The following is a 19,380-nucleotide window of genomic DNA, read 5'->3' on the forward strand; positions in this document are numbered from 1 at the left end:
CTGACAGTATGATCTTTTACAAATTATATCTTCTTGTTTCATGTCTGATATAATTCTACCTTGCCATTGTGATATATCACGTTTTAAAGATAGGAAAGTAGGGGCTTCCCTGGTGGCACAGTGGTTAAGAATCCACCTGCCAACGCAGGGGACACAGGTTCGAGCCCTGGTCTGGGAAGATCCCACATGCTGTGGAGCAACTAAGCCCGTGGGCCACAACTACTGAGCCTGCGTATCACAACTACTGAAGCCCGCATGCTAGAGCCCGTGCTCCACAACAAGAGAAGCCACCGCAATGAGGAGCCTGCGCACCGCAACAAAGAGTAGCCCCCTCTCGACGCAACTAGAGAAAGCCCGCGAGCAGCAACGAAGACCCACCACAGCCAAAAATAAATAAATAATTTTTTTTAAAAAAGATAGGAAAGTAATGACAATTGGCTCATGTATTGTATTACTCAATATTATACCCATACCTGTATTTGCCAGTTTGGCCTCTATTTTTTTTTAATGTATCCTAGAAGTATCCCCTCCTCCTCCTAAGTCTCCCAGAGGCAGATGCTTTGTCTTTATCTTTTCCTTACTCACAGAATCCAGTGCTGTGCCCTACAGATAGTAGACATTCCATGGAGGTCAACTGCCATGGAAGATGGTGTTGGTGAGTTATTTTTGACAAGCCATCACTTTCTAACACAATAGGAATTCCATAATATAGATGTGTTATGATTCTACCCTATTCAGTCAAAGACTTCAGAATAAAACTTTTGGCATTGGTTAAAGCTAAGGCAAGAACTGCTCAGATGTAGTTAGTAGTATTTTCAGTCAACAAGCTGTCACTGATGTTGGAGTTACTTAAAAGACCTGTTAAATCTGTGGTCTTAGCGCCATTGTGACCTCAACCTGTAGCTAAAAATCTGTCCAATGCAACAGGAGTTTCAAGAACAGCAGCACAAAAATGATGACTTAACTGAATGGAACAACAAGGCACATATTTTCAAGAAGACCTTTTTTATTCTTAGAGTAGAAGTTTTCCTTCAAGATGACAAGTGCTTCAAACTCTTCAGGATCTTACTTATCTTCCAAAGCAAGGTGAGTCTTTGACGGAAGATGCCAAGTGGTAACTATCCAGGAACGAAAAGAGGGTCTCTGTTATTAGCCCGGGTTGAAGGCAGATATAGTGTCTCTTCCCACAGAAGTTCAAAAATAGATGACAACTACTTGAAGGAGTTGAGTGAGGATTTAAAACTAAGGAAGCAGGAACTGCTAGAGATGCTAAAACCTCTAGAAGATAAGAACAAGCTGTTATTCCAGAAGTTGACGTCTAACTTGGAGGAAAGAAAAAGAAGGTAAGTGTTCCCTTCTCAGAATTTCCTAGAAGGGGAAAGGCAAGAGAACTTTAATCCATAGGATTTAGCAATGATTATTTACATTTTTTAAAAGGTTTAGACCTTCAGCTATAGTAAATTAAAAAGAATGTAACCACAAAATCAGGGTGGCAAGGAATCCTTCTTCTTTTAGTAGAATTAAATATAACTCAGCTCATCTCACAGGGCTACAGTTATTACTTTTCTTCCCAAGAAACTGTTAAGAGACTTTACTATCCTCAATCCATCATGGTCACACAGATAGCTCCTCATTCATGTTTGTGGAATCACTTTAGGATAGATGACTCTGTTCTTCCATCGCCAAGCAGTGAAATGGTAATCATTTCTGAGCATCAAAGTCCTCTGGATTAGGGTCTGGCCTTACTAAATGTACTAGGCAGTTGAGGTCTTAACTCTTTGCTAGGGCACTCACTGTTCTTGGGAGCCACTAACTCTCTTTTTCCTTTCTAGTTTCAGAGAATCTCACCTTAATGTGTCTACCTTCATTCTCTACCTTACCATAATCATTTCAGGGAGCTCAGACTTTTGGAGAGCAAACACCAGGGAGAAAGTTGTGAGAACAAACGCCAGGCAGAAAGTTGTGAGAACAAACGCCAGGCAGAAAGTTGTAGTCAAGCACCAGCTGCTTACAACCGAGAAACTCAGCCCTCTCAGGGCAAGAGAACACAAAGGCTTGCTTCTTTGTTTATAATTAGAGAGGGAAAAGCACAAAGAACATAAGCATAAGTTAATTAATACCTTTAAAGAATATCCTCTCTTACAGTCATAGATTTGATATTAATTCGGATTTTATCAGAAACTTCTTTTTTTTTTTTTTTTAGAATAACAGAAGACTTTTAATCAGTAAAAAATAAGATTCAACTAATAAAATCAAGATAAATATTTAAACATTTAACATAAAATATTTTACTACCCACATAGTCTGCCATACTTGGTTCTAAGGAGAAAAAATAAGCCTAGAAAGTGTAAAAATGAAACATTTCAACTTTATACATAACGTTTTATATCTTTAATTAAAATTATAAAGCAAATACAACAAAAATGATAGGATTCATTAATTCTAAGAGATGAAAATCAATTAGATAAAAATCAATTCTTTTAGTCATGGTCTTGTTTTCTTTCCTTTTAATTTTTTACCAACCGCCCCAATACAGTAAATGTATATCATTTCTTCTTCACTCTTATATAATATTTCATTTTCCTTAAGCATAAAGTACTCTAACATTCTAACTCTGCTGCAGATAGCAGTAGCATAATATTAACAGCAGCAATACTACTACTGCTATTAATACTAATACTACTACTAACAATAATAAACAATGAATGAATAGGCCTCTAACAAATAGTCTGGATTTGCAACAAAACAAATATACAAAAAAATTTACAAATCACTGCTTCATTCAATTTCAGGAAAATAAAATACAATAAAATTCTAATATTAAACTCTTTTGTCTGTGAATCATGTCAATATTTAGAAGACTGAAAATATGCAGGGTTATTCAAAGATTATGCAGGCAAAGATAATTTTTTTTTTAACATCGTTATTGGAGTATAATTGCTTTACAATGGTGTGTTAGTTTCTGCTTTATAACAAGGTGAATCCGTTATACATACACATATGTCCCCATATCTCTTCCCTCTTGTGTCTCCCTCCCTCTCACTCTCCCTATCCCACCCCTCAAGGTGGTCACAAAGCACCGAGCTGATCTCCCTGTGCTATGTGGCTGCTTCCCACTAGCTATCTATTTTACATTTGGTAGTGTATATATGTCCATGCCACTCTCTCACTTTGTCACAGCTTACCCTTCCCCCTCCCCATATCCTCAAGTCCATTCTCTAGTAGGTCTGTGTCTTTATTCCCATCTTGCCCCTAGGTTCTTCATGAGTCAGAAACTTCTTGATGGCTTGATTCTCTAGAGGCTACCATAAGGATATAAGTGGGTTCTCCAACTAACTCAAATGTTTTTTATGTAGAGAAGCAAAGTAGGGGAGATGGACAGAGATGGGAGTAGGGAGTAATTCTGAGATTTATCCTTAAGACAAGAGGTTCTTCAACCTCCTTCTTCACAGAGGCAAAAAAACGCCCCTTTCTACCCCAAAAGTCATACAACAAAACTTCCTTCTGAAGGGGTGGAGAGGAGTCTCACTAGCTGTTGGAGACCTAAGTTTTGAGCCTTACAGAGCACAGAATTCATTACAGAGCACATACCTCAGGCAAACGTCGATTAGGAATGAAATTGTCTTTTGGAGACCTTCTATGTCCAGAAGGACTTCCATAAATCTTGTGATTTCAGCCCCTATCTCCCTCTCATGGTAGAGTAGTTTCTGACTGGTCATAGAATATTAATATTTCTTTTTAGGAAGTATTATGTTTTGTGATATCTCTGTCTTCTTTCTAGTCTGCAGATCATGAGGCAGATTATGGCAGGGAAGGGGAATGGTGAATCCTCAGTCATTGAGCTCATTAAGGAAGCAGAAGAGATGAAGCAGAATCTGGTAAGAGGTTGGTGGGCACTCCAGGGAATGGCCTTCTGAACAGGGCTGTCAATTCCATTGCTGTCAGACAGAGTGCTCATCTCTAGCATTGGTGCTCCAACACTCATAGGTCCTTGATCTAGAAAAGTCCTGGGTGAACCAAAGGGAGTCAGGTGAAATGTTGGGAAGAATAAGAACTAGCTAGCAAAAATTCCATTTTTTTGACTTTTGAAAAACTTTTCATCTAAAGGTTAATGAATACAAGCATATTAACCCCTCACATTTCAGAAGAAATAGAAAATAACCAAAGTAAAAGAAAGGAAAGAGTTTGGTCTGAGAGATTCTTTCAAGATTTTAAAAAATTAACAATATAGGACTTCCCTGGTGGCACAGTGGTTAAGAATCCGCCTGCCAGTGCAGAGGACACAGGTTTGAGCCCTGGTCTGGGAAGATCCCACATGCCGCGAAGCAACTAAGCCCGTGCGCTACAGCTACTGAACCTGTGCTCTAGAGCCCCCAAGCCACAACTACTGAAGCCCGTGCGCCTAGAGCCTGTGCTCCGCAACAAAGAGAAGCCACCACAATGAGAAGCCCGCGCACCGCAATGAAGTGTAGCCCCTGCTCTCAGCAACTAGAGAAAGCTCTTGCGCAGCAACAAAGAACCGACACAACCAAAAATAAATAAATAAAAATATAAATAAGTTTATTTTAAAAAATTAACAACATAAAGGATCTTAAAAATTAAAAATTAGTGGTCTAAGCCCCAAAGAAACTGCCATATGATCAGAACATCTTAAGGGTTTCAAGTGTGAGGAACTCACTACTATATTGATATACCACAATTACCATAATTAAAGTTACTATTCCAAATTGTTATTATTTTTTATCATCATCATCAATCTCATCTCTCATGTTCCTGGGTTTGGGGCTAGGCCCATTTATTGCCTTCCTCTGTGGTTTACTATGCCCCTACCCCTTAGTCCCCCTATTAATGATTCCTTCCAACTTTAATGACTAGACAAACACATATTTCTATTTGTTTGCTTTTTCCCCTCCAACAGGAAAGGAAAAACAAGATGCTTCGGAAGGAAGTGGAGATGCTATGGAACAAGGTATGTGTGCCTCTAAGGATCTCTTGAAAGTATCTGTCTTACAAACCATAATGCAAAGAAGCTTCCCTTTTTTCTGGTCCACATCCTCATTTTTTCATGTCTCTGTTTCCACTCATGCTTCATTCCAATTCATTCTCTGATCTTATTTAAAACAATCAAGTAATGTCACTCTTCTTAGGAAAACCCTTTACAGCTATTCCAGGCATAGTCTGGCTCTTGCCTACCTTTCTAGTCTCCTCTCATAGAAGACCTCCCCTCCCACACTGGCCTCCACATGCCAAGACCTTTCTTTTCTAAAGACTTTTGCTTTTGCTTTATCCCTGGGCTGTAATGCTATTTTCTTATAGTTGGCTCATTCTCATCCTTCAGGTCTCCGCTTAAATATCACCTCCTCAGGGAAGCCCTCCTTATTCACTCCACCTGAAAAAGGACATCACCCCCCCCCCCACTTCCTATTATACAATTCTGTTCATGTCTTCCATAACACTTTTTATAATATAAGCTCACTATTTTTTTTATTTTATTGTGTTATTATTATTTTATTTGTTTCTTATCTCCCTGCCCTGTTCTGAAATACATGCTTCTCCAGTATCTTGATTGCTTTTTCCCTAGCATGTAGCACAGTGCTTGGCACATAGTAGACAATCAATAAATGTAAGTTGAATGAACGAATACCTGATTCTAATTCCCCTTTGACTTTGCAATAATCACAGCATCGTTTAATATAAAAATAGTATGGCCTTTTGCTGGGAAACCAAGCAGGGGTAGAAATTCCTTTGTGGACTAAGCCTTTGGGATCCAAGTGCTTTTTCACAAATTATGAGACCTGAATAGCAGATTGTCTTGTGATATAAACAGGTGTGAGTGTGATCTCTGACTGCTTTTTCCATCTCACCTTTCCACAGATAATTAGGATACTATCAAGCCCTGCATCTTGTACTGAGATCTGATCCTAGTTCTCAGTGGCAGCTACAAATCAATTCTATGAATTGTGAGAAGTTTTAGTTTCTGAGTTCTTGAGTCTTAGTGATAGGAAATATGCCAGCATCATTCCTCTGTCAAAATCCAGTTTCTCCAGAGTTCCCAAAAGACTTTGTATAAGGGATGTCCATATACCTGAGCTTGTGATTGACTTTCCCTCCCCATACTTTTAGACAATGAGAAAAAGAGAAACAAGATCGTATGCCTAGTGGTTAAGAAGACAGACTTCAGAGTCCAAGAGATCTGGTTCAAATTCCAGCTCTGTACTTTCCTACCTGAGTGACCCTGAACAAATGACTTAACCTCTCTAAGACTCAGTTTTCTTATCTATAAAATGGAAATAAAAATAGTCCTGTGAGGATTAAATGAGAACATTTGTAATGTAGTAGAGTAAATAAGTAATGTAGTAAGTAGCTTACAGTAGTGATTGACATATAATAAAGGTTCAGTTAATAGTTTTTATTATTATAAGTTTCACTCAAAAGACCAGATGGAAGGGCTCATTCCATTCTGAACCTCCTTTGGTAGTACACTTTTCATATCAGGCCCTGAGAGTTTTCTGACTGGCAGGAACCAAAAGCCTTGACACCTATTGGCTTTCCACTTCCCTCTTGAAGTCCCAGTAATTTAAAGTTTTGCCAAAATGTCTCTCTACAGACATTCAGCACAGAAGAACTCAGTGATCAACAAAAAGCACTGCAGATAAAGAACAAAGCAGACTTACAGGACAGAAAGGCAAGTGGACTGCATGGTGCTTAGAATTTCAAAGTTGTTGATGCCACACAGATGGCAACAGCCCGTTGACAATCAGGACTGATTAGGGTAGACAGATAGGAAGGATCTGGGCCTTAAGGGTATATTGGATTTACCGTCTGCTAAGACATTGCATTTCTTTCCTGGGACCTCCTATTCCCTTAGCTCTCTTCTTTCTTCCCAGGCTCCCAAAACCCCCTCATCATCTAGGAAGACCAAGAATGAACTGGAGACATTGTGTGCAGAGAAAGTGAAGGAAATAAGGAAGGTAGTATGATCTTTCTGAAAGTAGTGGCTTTTAGAGCTGATAGATTAGAAATCTTTAATGTAGCAATAATCTGCCTAAGTGTGCTCCTGAACTGATACAAAATTTTATAGGAGATCTGGTTCCCTTGGGGTATTACATTTGAGTCAGAGTGACACGGCAAGTTTCTGGTAAATCATGATAGCTAGAGCAAAGTGGGAAAATCTGTACCAATAATGACAACTTCGAAATAGCTATGTGATGTCAAAACACTTGTTAATTTGTTTTTGAACATTTATTTAGAGATATTATGCTTGTATCTAATCTTCCCGCAGCCAACTCATTGATAGAAAACGATCCTGTTCATTTAGCTTTTAGCTTTTGGAGAGTGGGATGTACAGGTGATGCCAATTAAGAGGACTGTGCAGTTGAGACCAATATATTAGTGAATCTATGACACCATAATTTTGCTATAAAGTCTTTGCAGCATATTGAGAAAACTGATTTCTGATCTCAATTTACTTTGTCACCAGAGGCTCTTTCTTCCACCAGGAAAAGCAACAGAGGAAAATGGAATGGGTCAGGTATCAGGAACAAGCTAACTTCATTCAGGTACTAAGTCTTCCAAGGCTGGACACAGGGTACAATTTCATTCATGCAATATAGAGGCTTTTAGTTTCCTAATGGTAAACCTGATCCTCTCATCTGGATTACCAATTGTCATGCTAAAAGAAATGTTTTGTGAGAAGATGACTGAAGAGACCTATCTCCATCTTCACTTTGAGTATAGCACTTTTTCCCTATGATCTTGATTTTGTCCTATTTGAAATGGGGGGAAAAATCACACATAATTTCTACCCACTTTTAAAGACTGAGCATGATAGAATCATTTTTAAACTTCTGAGTAAAAAGGATTCAGGTAATAGTGGATTTAGAGAAGCCAATACTATATGAGTAGTTTTGAAAAATGTTCTCTTATAGAATGACTTTAATGGCAAAGTGATTGAGCCGAGAATTGAAACCTTGAAGAACTACCAGAAGCCCAATGATCTGAAGTTATCACTGTACATACAGCAGAATTTTGAGCCAAAGCAAGCATTTTTGAACCTTCCTGGGTCCCGAGGTAGGTAGAGTATCATAGGTACACAATTTGAGGTTTGTTTTGTTTTACATTGGAGATCCCATTACCTGTAAAGTGATAACACAATACCTGGCACACAGTAAGTTAGTTAGCAGTGTTATAATAAATGTTTTCACTATCATCATTATTATTATTACACTGAAACTCTTATATCAAGATAAGGTTTCCTCTAGAGGAAATAAAATTTTCCTTTGTAAAGACTGAGTAATATACTGTGTGCTTAGCATATGTAGTTGATACATAGTTGACACCTGATAAAATATTAGTTTTCTCCTCACCTCGTCCCTTTTCTTAGGAATTAGAGTAGTTTGATCTCACAAATCTTATTGGAATAGACTCTGCTACTTCAGAATAGAAGGCCAAAGAGACATCCAACAATGGTTGTGAGTTTCACGAATCCAGGTATTCCTCTGGGAGTTTCACCATTTCCCCACCCCAAAGAATTTATGGCATCATTAGAGGAAATCATATAGCTTACCATAAAAAAATAAAGGAATGGTTTCTGAGGGACAGGAAGAAAGGGCTCTTAAATTTTCATGGATCTATGAATCTGAACTCTGTAATTTAAAAAAGAGACATGCAATAAGAAATCATGGCTAAGGGATGCCAATGTTTTATCAGTATTAATATGTATGTCTCTAATTTCTTCTCAATCATATTCCATAAGGGCTTGAATAACTTATAAAATCACACACAGCATGAAGATCAAATAAACAGATGACTAAATCAAGGCAAAGGGAAAATAAGTTGAAGCCAGGTAAATACATAAAAATGTGTAATGAAAGTACCATACAGTTGGTACAGGTAGGCTTCAGTCTTGGTTATGAATTTCCCCGAAAAAGAAACATGAATTTATGGTGTCCACAAAATAAAAATAAACCAAGTTCTCAGAAGAAACACAGCTTTTACTGGTACTGAAATGAGAGAGAAATTTCTCTTGCAGGTCCTCATCAGGGGAACAGGACACTCTATGTGTGTCATAGTAGCTAATGTCCTCAAAAATATTTCTAAAATAAATTCAGAATCTAAATTTCCTAGGCTGTTTCTTATCTGTTCCTTGACACAATCTGATAAGAAATTATTGATGTGAACTTTTTTTAAAAGTGATGGATCAGCTCAAGGTGATTTGGTCCAGGTCCATAGCACTCTGTTGGTCTGACTTGATCCATATTTAAAAGTTAGAAAATCTGGATGATTGGAGGAAATACCTATCCTTCAGCCAGTGTTCCATTCATGTCTCTCTTTTAACTGTTGTTCTGATAAGAATTGGAAAGCAGAAAGCTTGAGGTTTTCTTCTCCAATAAGAACCTGGAATACAACCAGAAGCAGTATAACGTCATTAAGATGCAAATTAAAAAGATAGAGGAGGGGAGGGTTATGAGGGCGAGAGATCCACGTCTTATTTCATTTAAAATTAGCTGAAAGTCATCTCAAGGGATCCATAGAGTAAGGAGCCAAAAATCTTTTCCCTCTGGATTCAAATCAAGCCAAGAAAATAAATAGTGAAAGATTCCATTCAGCATGATCACCACGGAAGATTTTTTTTCCCTTGCTTGCAGAACACTGAATCTCTGAACTCTGAGCTAGAACAGCCCACAGATCAACATCCTCTTTTCTCTTCTCTCCTCTAATGCTTCTGGAGTATTAAGCGATAGGGCACTAAACTGTTCAGTTACCACAAGTGCATGTAGCCACAGGCATGCGTGACCCATTGCTTGTGTGTTATTGATTGCACATGCATTGAGCACTGATTGTAGGCCAGTTTCATTTTCTAATACACACATATACAAAATTTCTGAGTTTGTTTGAGCCCAAGTGGATATGAAATTTAAGTCTTAGATTATGGTTTTATTGACCTATTTATAACCTAGTGTTTAATTATTGAAAAGAAAACAAAAGGAATATTAGTTTTCTTCGTAGAGGGATTTTTAAAGTAGTTATATTAAGATATTATTACCAACAGTAGTATGTGTTGTAAACGAAAAAAAAATGTAGTTTTCTATAATAGAAAGTAAACATAATAAGTACACAGAGAACAAAATTTTAGTATTCTAACACAGTGCTGAACCCTAAGGCCTGTTTTATCTTTATTAGGAAGTGAGATCAGCAAGATGTAGAGAGTTTTAAAGAAAACCAGCACCAAACTGAAACTCTTCTCCTTGATGCCATCAAGGTGTCAAGTTTGAAAGAATCAAAAAGGAATAATTTTCTCACTGTGATTTATAGTATTTAATGCTGTGTTCCAGCACCTCCTAAATTTATTGCAGTTACCTCCTAAAATCATCTCACCATCAAATTTTGGGAAATAGCAATTTACTGGGAAAAGCACTGGATTTAGAGTCAGATATATGAGTTGCAGGCCTTACTCTGAGGCTAACCATTTAGATGCCCTGGACCAGTCATTTTGTTTCAGTGTTTTTCTTTATCTAAAGCAACAATAACATATTATAGAGCATGTTGAAAACATGGTTTTGTGTAACCCTCACGATGACTCTATGGGGTAGGTATTATAGAACAAGAAACTAGTTCAGAGAAGCCAGGCTTCTGACTGCATATCCAAAGCTCACCTCCTAAAATATGCTATAAAGTGACAGTGTTCCAGTATGTGATTTCGTATGACTCTTCCACCTCTAAAGGCTATGATTTGAATTCAAGCTTATCACTTGTTTAATGTATAATCCTCCCAATAAAGAATCATACCCCCAACATTAATTTGCTCAGTAACAAAAGAAATACTACTTCCAAAAGGGGTTGACAGATTTGTAATTCTGCATTTAGCCCAGTAGGTGGCACCAATCACATCCAGGCCTTTAGTCCATAAACAGTGGTAATTCAGGAACCTGCAGGGAGCCATCAGTCTTCTATTGCCCTTAGGACAAAATGTGCTACTTTTATGTATCAAATGAAAAAAATTAAAAGATCTATTGGTGTTTTCTGCCATGCTTTGTGACACTGAGGTGTATTACTGGCAGCCTTGATTATCCCGTATTAAATTCAGCATTCTGCTGCAAAATCCGTACCTATTATTCCACTCTGTGAACTACAGTGTCCTCCATTCCAAAAACAGCCACTGTCCCGCCCTCCACAATCCCTAATACTGTTTGCTTTTTTTTCTACCACAGATAAATCAGGCGATCAGGACAAGGAATTAAAAAAATCAGGCAATTGCGCAAGGTGGGGACCTTTTGAAGTTTAAGTACTTAGTAGTGTTCCTGGATAATGTTCCTTTTCCTCTAGTTTCAAAAGAATTGAATTTCACAGATCTGTCTTAAAGGATTGAATGTAATTCTGGACACACCTTCCAGCAAATCAGGGTACAGACCCTTCTGTTATAGGCATTTCCAAGTAGAGGGAGGGGTATCGCACTGCTCCTCACCAAGAATTCCTCCTCCCACATCGCTTGTCCTGTGTGCTGGTTGGCTGCATTGCAGTGGTGTGATCTGTTTGGTTGGCAAAATATAATCCTGTGTTAATACTGACTTTGTAACACTTCAAGCAATCCCTACTTGCAAATTCCCTTGAGGCCCAGGTTGTATGTATCATTAGCCAGGTCAGTCTCATCGGTTTAGCATACTTCATCACCTAGTCTTATAGAAGAGAAAAATATTTTATATCCCCGGTGAAGTCTTTCCAGAGACGGGCCACATTTGAAGGGATTTACTTCCAGACCAGTATAAAATTACAGTTTGACCCAGAGTGTACGGCAGCCCTTCCCAGGCTTCTGTAGGGTCAAGAGAGCAGTTATTGGCCTTTGGCAGTCACCTATCTTAGAGTGCACAGGCACGAAGCAATCTTTAAATTCAGCTGTTTCCCATCACACCTGCCGGTGTTTAAAGAAGAGGTTTATCTTCCATAATAATAGAACTGGTGATAAGACACTTGATTCTGACAGCCTTGCTTTTTTCTCCTCCCCTATCCCACCCCCAAACGCCCACCCCAACTCTTAGCATTTCCTTGAGCTCTTTTAAGAAGCTGAAGGTTGCATGTGAATATTTTGCTACACTTATAAATTGAGATGAAAGCCCAGTGCAGTGGGAAATGAATACTCTTGAGACCTTATTTATTCTATAACTCCCTCTGTTCTGAAAGCAAGTCATTCTCCCCAGCTTCAACCTTTACTTCACTTTAGTATTACTCCTCCTGATGGCTGAATACACTCCAGCAGGTGCTGCTGAAAGGAAAATAGTAGTGTTAAGCTAAAATTCTGAAAGGCAGGGGCGGAAACCCACAGCTGGCTCCAATCTGAGTCCTTGATAAATAGCATTGCCCTCAAATACAGGCTTTTTCAAGCTTTGCAGCAACTTGAACCTTTTGAATGTCAACCTTTGGTTCATGGTATTAGTAGGTCATGAAGTTAACTTCTTTTTTTTTTTTAATTTAACTTAATTTTTATTTATTTATTTTTAGTTGCATTGGGTCTTCGTTGCTGTGCGCAGACTTTCTCCAGTTGCAGGGAGCGGGAGCTACTCTTCGTTGCGGTGCCCAGGCTTCTCATTGCAGTGGCTTCTCTTGTTGTGGAGCACAGGCTCTAGATGTGTGGGCTTCAGTAGTTGTGGCACGCGGGCTCAGTGGTTGTGGCGCACGGGCATAGTTGCTCTGCGGCATGTGGGATCTTCCCGGACCAGGGATCAAACCCTTGTCCCCCGCATTGGCAGGCAGATTCTTAACCACTACACCACCAAGGAAGCCCGAAGTTAATTTCTAAACTAGCTCATTCTTTCACTTCCTATAAAACTCCACAGAAGTCCAGGGGAGAACCAAAGTCTTCTTTCCTAAATATACATTTTGAAGGTTGAAAAAAAAGTAAACTGTACCTGTATTCATATTATGATTATTTCAGTGAGTGACAATATATTCTAAACTTTTTTGCATCACACAATCAGGAGAGCAGAAGGTTGTCTAGGATTAGGTTGTCATACTTAGCTAATAGAAAGAAGATCCCCAATTAAGTTTGAATTGCAGATAAACAATAAATGTTGAGTTTAAATATGTCCCAACTATTGCATGGGACATACATATACTAAAAATATTTGGTGTTTATTGAAATTCAAATTTAACTGGGTGTCCTATATTTTAGTCTGGCAACCCTTACCTAGGACTGACTCACCACAGAGCCTATTTAGCACCCTACAATTCTCCCTCTTTCCCTTTGTATTCTCTCCCTTTCTCTCTCAGTCTGTGCCTGTTTTTCTCTCTGCCTCCTCTTTCTCATCCCCACCCCCACCTTCATCTTTTGTTTGTTCTCCGCTGTCCACAGTTAGCCATCTTTGTGGAATATGTGTCTGAGTTACCAGAGGGTGTGCAGATATGTGCGTGATTTATCATCTCATTTCTTCATTTAAAAGTTGTATTGGAAGCACACTTTGTAGGCTCTCAAATAAAATTGTTTTTACTTGATGTAATCTTCAAACGATTTTTTTTTTCCTGTGGGACATGAGCTCTCAAAGGAAAAAAAAGGTTTGCCACTTCAACTTTAAAAACATTGTTTGAAGTTATTTTCTAAAACAACAATTAGAAAATCCACATCAATGCTAATACCAGAGTCAGTCCTACAATGATATGGTACTATGATGAATGTTAATAGCCTTGCAACTCAAAATAAAACTAGGTTTTTTTACTCAAAGAAAGCTCTCATTTTCCTAATTTTCCCCATCAGGTACCATGGACACTGCAGCTATGAGCAGAGCAACTACTGGCAAAAGTGAATCTAATGTGAAAATTACTTTGGTTTTCGAAATCATTTCAAGGGCTTGAATAGATAGTGGGTGTAGAATTTTGGAATGCATTTGTTAATATTTTTAGTATTCTAATTTAATATTTTTAGAGGATTTGCAAAATGAGTGCCAGGACACTTGGTGCTTTAGCTGTCATTTTTTTCTGTTTTTTCCTGTCTTAGAGAATTCTGGGCGCAAAGACCTACACAGAACAACAAGGAGCTAAAGGAAGTCAGTTTGATGAAGGAAGAGGGAGGCTCTTTTTTCTGAGGTCAAGGCCAGATGAAGCGCTGAAGGATTAGAAGGCTTTCACTCCCTTTGCTTTGGACAGATTTAAAGACTAGGTACAGCCATTTGTGTTAATTAAAATCTCTCAAACCTTTGTTTTAGTGCTATTTCCACACTCTCTCCCCTCCACAATGGGTGGAAATGCTAGTTAGATGCTTGGCCTTAAGCATGTCAGGAATTTAGTCATTTAGGGATTGTAAACAGCCTCATTATTTTGATAGCTTTTGATTTTTGAAATGACTAGATTCAAACCACATTGTATGTTGTTAACAAGTCCATAAAAAGCTGTTCCTCTCCACCTCTGAAGTGTTTAATTCTGGGCAGATCCTCCACTAGCAAATGAGCAAAAGTAGTTACAAAATAAGGAAATAATACTCCATAGACTCCTCTTACTCTTTCACCCACCTCACCCATCTGCCCTGTTGATACTGCCTCCTAGTTATCTATTCCTTGAATATCTTCTGCCTTCCCAGTGCCACTGTTTTAGTTCAGGCTCTCTTTCCTGCCTGGATTACCACAGCCTCTTTAACTAGTTTCCCTGATTCCAGCCCCTCTAATCCATCTTCCACAGCACCACTGAAACTATCTTTTCTAAAAGAGAAATGAGATCATGTCATGTCCCTAATGATTTCCCCTTGACTTCAGTATAAAGTCCAAACTCCTTCACAAAACACATAAAGATCTGCCTCCTGCCTACATCCCCAGTCTCATCTTTCACTGTAACCCCCTTCCCTCATACGTCTACAGTGAGCTGCACAGAACTAGTTGCAGTTCCCCTGATGCACCATGAGTTCTGTTATATCCATGCCTTTGCACAAAGCTGTTCCTCTGTCTGAAAGATTCTTCTCTTCTTGTCTGCTTGACCGTTGCCTATTTGACCTAAGGGCCAAGTTTGGTGCCCTTCTACTATCCCAGTAATTCTCAATCCTAGTTGTGTATCAGAATATCCTTGGGAGCTTTTAAAAACACCAATTCACTACGCCCCTCTCCAGATCATGTAAATTATGATCTCTGAGGGACTTCTCTGGTGGCGCAGTGGTTAAGAATCTGCCTGCCAGTGTAGGGGACACAGGTTCGATCCCTGGTCTGGGAAGATCCCACATGCCATGGAGCAACTAAGCCCGTGCGCCACAACTACTGATCCTGCACTCTAGGGCCTGCGAGCCACAACTACTGAAGCCCGCGTGCTGCAACTACTGAAGCCCACGCGCCTAGAGCCTGTGCTCTGCAACAAGAGAAGCCACCGCTATGAGAAGCCTGCCCGCGCACCGCAGCAATGAGTAGCCCCCGCTCACCACACCCAGAGAAAGCCTGCTTGCAGCAATGAAGACCCAACGCAGCCAAAAATAAATAAAATTTTTAAAAAAAATTATGATCTCTGAGAGAGAGGGCAAAAGCATCTGTATTTTTTAAAAAGGTCCCCAGGAAATTCTTATGTGCAGCCAGGTTTCAGAATCATTGTTCAGGCTACCTTACATCTACCATAGCACTTAGCGAACTATCTTGCAATTGTTTATTTACCCAGCTATTGATCTCCCTTACCAAATTGTGAGCTCTTTGAGGCCCAGGACTGTGTCTTCTTCATCTTTTCATTTTGATCACCTAACACAGTACCTGGGATTTGATAGAGCCTCAGGTATGGCATAAGGCCACAGAAAGTTAATTCCAAAGTCCCAGGTCTATTGACACCCTGTCTTGTGTCAGTATGATACCACTGGATCATACTGTAGTCCCTGAGATCTTCAGATCTTTTCTTTAATTAAGTTGTCATTAATTACCTATCTCATGTCAATATGAGGAAAGTTGATTTGTTACAAAACACTTCATGACCTGTAGGAATCCCTTGTATGGTGTAATGAGTAAAGTAAGCCAACTAAGTAAAAATCTTCCCTCTCCCAAGGTCAATTTACATTTTTAAAGGTTGCTTTAAAAGGCGGATTTTTTAAAATGTACTTTCAGACTGGAAAACTTTACATGAAATCATAGAATTTGGGCATTAGATGGGCCTTTAAACAAGTATAAATCTCCATCACTTTACAGAAGAGGACACTGAAGTTCAGATATGTTGAAAGGGTGTCCAAATTCCCACATGTTACTGTCCCACGGTAACAGTTAAGCTAATTACCAGAGCCTGGTATTATTACTGCCAATTCATATTCCAATTTAACTCATATCTTTCCTCTCTTGACCACAAAAATAACAGGCTCTGCAGTCCTAAGGCAATTAGTTTCATGTTCTACCAACTGAGTTAGCTGAGTGTGTAGTCCACATTCTGTTTCAAGAAAGCCACATCTGTTCTCATCTAGGCCCTCTGTGCTTTAGCAGTCCTGAAAGATTTTCCAAGTCAACTGGATTAGAGCAATGAGAACAAAAATCAGGAATATAAAATCTGATTGTACCACTGACTAACTGGAATACATCATTTAATCACAAGGCCTTTGATTCCCATTTTAAAAATTGGATTAAAAGAACACCATTCAAATGTTTTAAAATCATGTTTTTTGTTTGTTTTTACCATTGAAATGGGTTTAGATGAGTATCTGACCTTTATTCCCATTTTTTTTTTTGTTAACCAAAGCATGAAATAAACAATTCACTTGCTAGCAGAGATGTATAACTTCTTAAAAAGTGAATCATTTGTCATCTCTAAACTACTGAAATTGTATGTTCATTATTATTAGGCTTATCACCTTTCCCTCAAATGTTCCAAATCTTTCAATTTCTTCAAAGCACAAAACTGAAATATTATAGCCTTTTATTCTACTGTCTTTAAGACTTCACATTGGATTCCGACTTTCACCCATATGGCAGTGCAAAGTTATCAGTTAGATTGGCTGGCTATGCCTGGGTGTCTGCATTTTGATAAGTCCAGAATATGGATCTCAGCTTTGTGGGTACAAATTTATTCGGTCAACTTACCCAACAGATCAGAGACTCATTCGAGATACCCAAACTCCCAAGAGAATCACTGATAAATCCAATATTAGTTTAAATTACAGGGAGGGCCGTTCCTTCCAATGTGGTTAGAATATGTCTATATTTAGGGCATTCCCAACTCAGAATCAAATTATTAGCAAAACTGAATTAGTAATCAGAAAATATTTATGGCACTGAAACATTACAATTTTATTTATACTCATAATATTCCAGTTATGTTTCTCTGAGAATAAAATCACTGATACTCTTGACTGTACTTGGGAGATACTTTTCAATTTTAAATTCAACTGAGGAAAACTCTATCCCATCAGCAAAACATTTAATAACCATAATCTTGGGTAGTACTATTTTTGTGGCTTATCTCATTTATTTTACCTTGACATTCTAGCTATTCAAAGAATATTTGCTAACATTTCACCCCCAAAAGTTGCTTTTTTGCAATGACCACAAAGTGATTTGTAATGTTTGTCACACTTCTTTCCTAAATGAAATAAGGCCAACAACAACAGTCTGCTATTTTCATCTTTAATCTAGAATTGCAGTCATCAAAGGGGACAAGGGACAGTATGCAACATCTTGCCTTACTCTTGTAGATCCAGGCAGAAAAACCCAGCTTTAATATTGTTTGTGTGAACTCTGGCCACGTTAGCTGGTGTCTCCTTTTATAGGCAGAGGCTTCTGCAAGCTGTTACATGCCAAGGCAAATTTCTAACAGTCCCTCTGGTACCTTGGGAGTAGCCTGCACTGCTAGCAATTCAAAGTCCCTATTGCCTTATATGTTCTGTATTTAGTCATCAAATATTAGGAAATGGGAAGAAAACAAGGTTCTGTGTTGGAAAGGGATACACGCTCTGCACCCAATCAATCCCACAGCAGGTGATACACAGGCAGATAAATATGAAATGTAATTATTACATGGTAAAATGAGATTTTTCAGCACAACTGAAAAATCCATCATCTCTGCTTCCTTCACCAATTCATTTATGCTTTCTAACATTTCAAACTTCTACTGAAGGTTCATTTTAAGCTAAACTACTGTATAAACATTCCTATCGACCATACTTCCTCCAATTATTAGTCAACCTGGGAGAAAATGAGGTTACTTAGGTTAACAAAATAATTTTTTGTTGCTTTTATAGAGACAAAACTATTTTTCTAGGGTAGGTGGGCTTTGATTATATGGAAACCAATTAATAATAATAATTTTTGATTTTTTTAAAAAGCTCACTTAAACTTAATCCATGTCAGTGGTTAAGTTTGGGACTATTTTTTCTTTTCTTTATTAAAATATTTATTTATTTATTTATTTGGTTGGTTTCACCAGGTCTTAGTTGCAGCAGGCGGGCTTCTTAGTTGCATCTCATGGGTTCCTTAGCTGTGGCACGTGGGCTCCTTAGTTGTGGCATGCAAACTCTTAGTTGCGGCATTCATGTAGGATCTAGTTCCCAGACCAGGGATCGAAGCTTGCCCCCCTGCATTGGGAGCATGGAGTCTTAACCACTGTGCCACCAAGGAAGTCCCAGGGACTATTTTTTCTTTACTTGTGTATACTGAATCCTAAAAGCTGAAGGCCTTGTAGACAGAGCCCTTTTAAGAAATTAAATAGTTTCTGGACACTTAATGTTACTTTTCCATTTAACAAGTCTCATTCTCCTTTCCCTTATCTAATAATTCCTTCCTCTTCTAGCAAATACTGTCCTCCTCCTCTTTCGTCTACACTTTCTTTGAATTAAGGAGGGAGAAAAACCAGTGCTTTCTTTAGAAATAAAACTTTTTTGTTTCTGGTTTCCTTCTTTTATCAGGTAAGCAGCCATATAAATAAGTGGTGACCTTGTACGTTTCTAAATTGTCAGGACACACAGGGAAGAGCTTCTCTATCTTCTGAATATTAACATGAAACAATGTGGGTGGTATCAAATGTATAAATTAAAGCCCTCAGAAAAGATTAAAATCTATAGTAATGGTAGAGAGAGATAGGAGATTTTGTCTGTGTGTGTGTGGGGGGGTGTTACGCATTTATTTTCCCAACTGTTATGCTAATTCAGATGCCTTAATGGAAGTATCCAGCTTTTCAACTTTTTATCACCAGAAACAATTTTAAGTCTCAGTTGACATTTCAGTTTAAACCCTTTCTGACTAACTACTAATCTATCAAGGCACTAGCCTTACATATGGTACCCAGATGCATCCTCCCTTGATCTTTGTCTATTTGGTAGGGGTTCATCTGATCCTGATCCTCTGGGTGAGCACATGACTGAGGCCAACCAATTAGAAAATGCTATTGCCTTTGCCTTAGTGCTTTGGGACGGAGACATGACCTAAACTTGTGGTTTCCAAGATTTTGGTCTCAGGA

General features: G+C 38.5%; 1 protein-coding gene across 1 annotated transcript; it reads left to right on the forward strand.

Annotated features, from left to right (window-relative positions):
• The first annotated feature begins 1,036 nt into the window (after positions 1–1,036).
• On the forward strand, positions 1,037–14,104 carry CCDC196 (coiled-coil domain containing 196). The gene is made up of 10 exons (XM_061182674.1): positions 1,037–1,086; positions 1,191–1,343; positions 3,782–3,878; positions 4,919–4,969; positions 6,608–6,685; positions 6,888–6,971; positions 7,500–7,559; positions 7,929–8,070; positions 13,745–13,800; positions 13,985–14,104. The coding sequence occupies exons 1-10, from the start codon at positions 1,037–1,039 to the stop codon at positions 14,102–14,104; spliced, it is 891 nt and encodes a 296-aa protein (XP_061038657.1).
• Positions 14,105–19,380: the final 5,276 nt, after the last annotated feature.

This window comes from Eubalaena glacialis, chromosome 2 (assembly GCF_028564815.1).
Source record: "Eubalaena glacialis isolate mEubGla1 chromosome 2, mEubGla1.1.hap2.+ XY, whole genome shotgun sequence".
NCBI lineage: Eukaryota > Metazoa > Chordata > Mammalia > Artiodactyla > Balaenidae > Eubalaena > Eubalaena glacialis.

Coding starts and splice junctions, on each gene's coding strand:
- CCDC196 (XM_061182674.1), top strand. CDS start 1,037: ATGACAAGTGCTTCAAACTCTTCAGGATCTTACTTATCTTCCAAAGCA. Junction 1,087..1,190: donor TACTTATCTTCCAAAGCAAG/GTGAGTCTTTGA, acceptor CTCTTCCCACAG/AAGTTCAAAAATAGATGACA. Junction 4,970..6,607: donor TGGAGATGCTATGGAACAAG/GTATGTGTGCCT, acceptor GTCTCTCTACAG/ACATTCAGCACAGAAGAACT.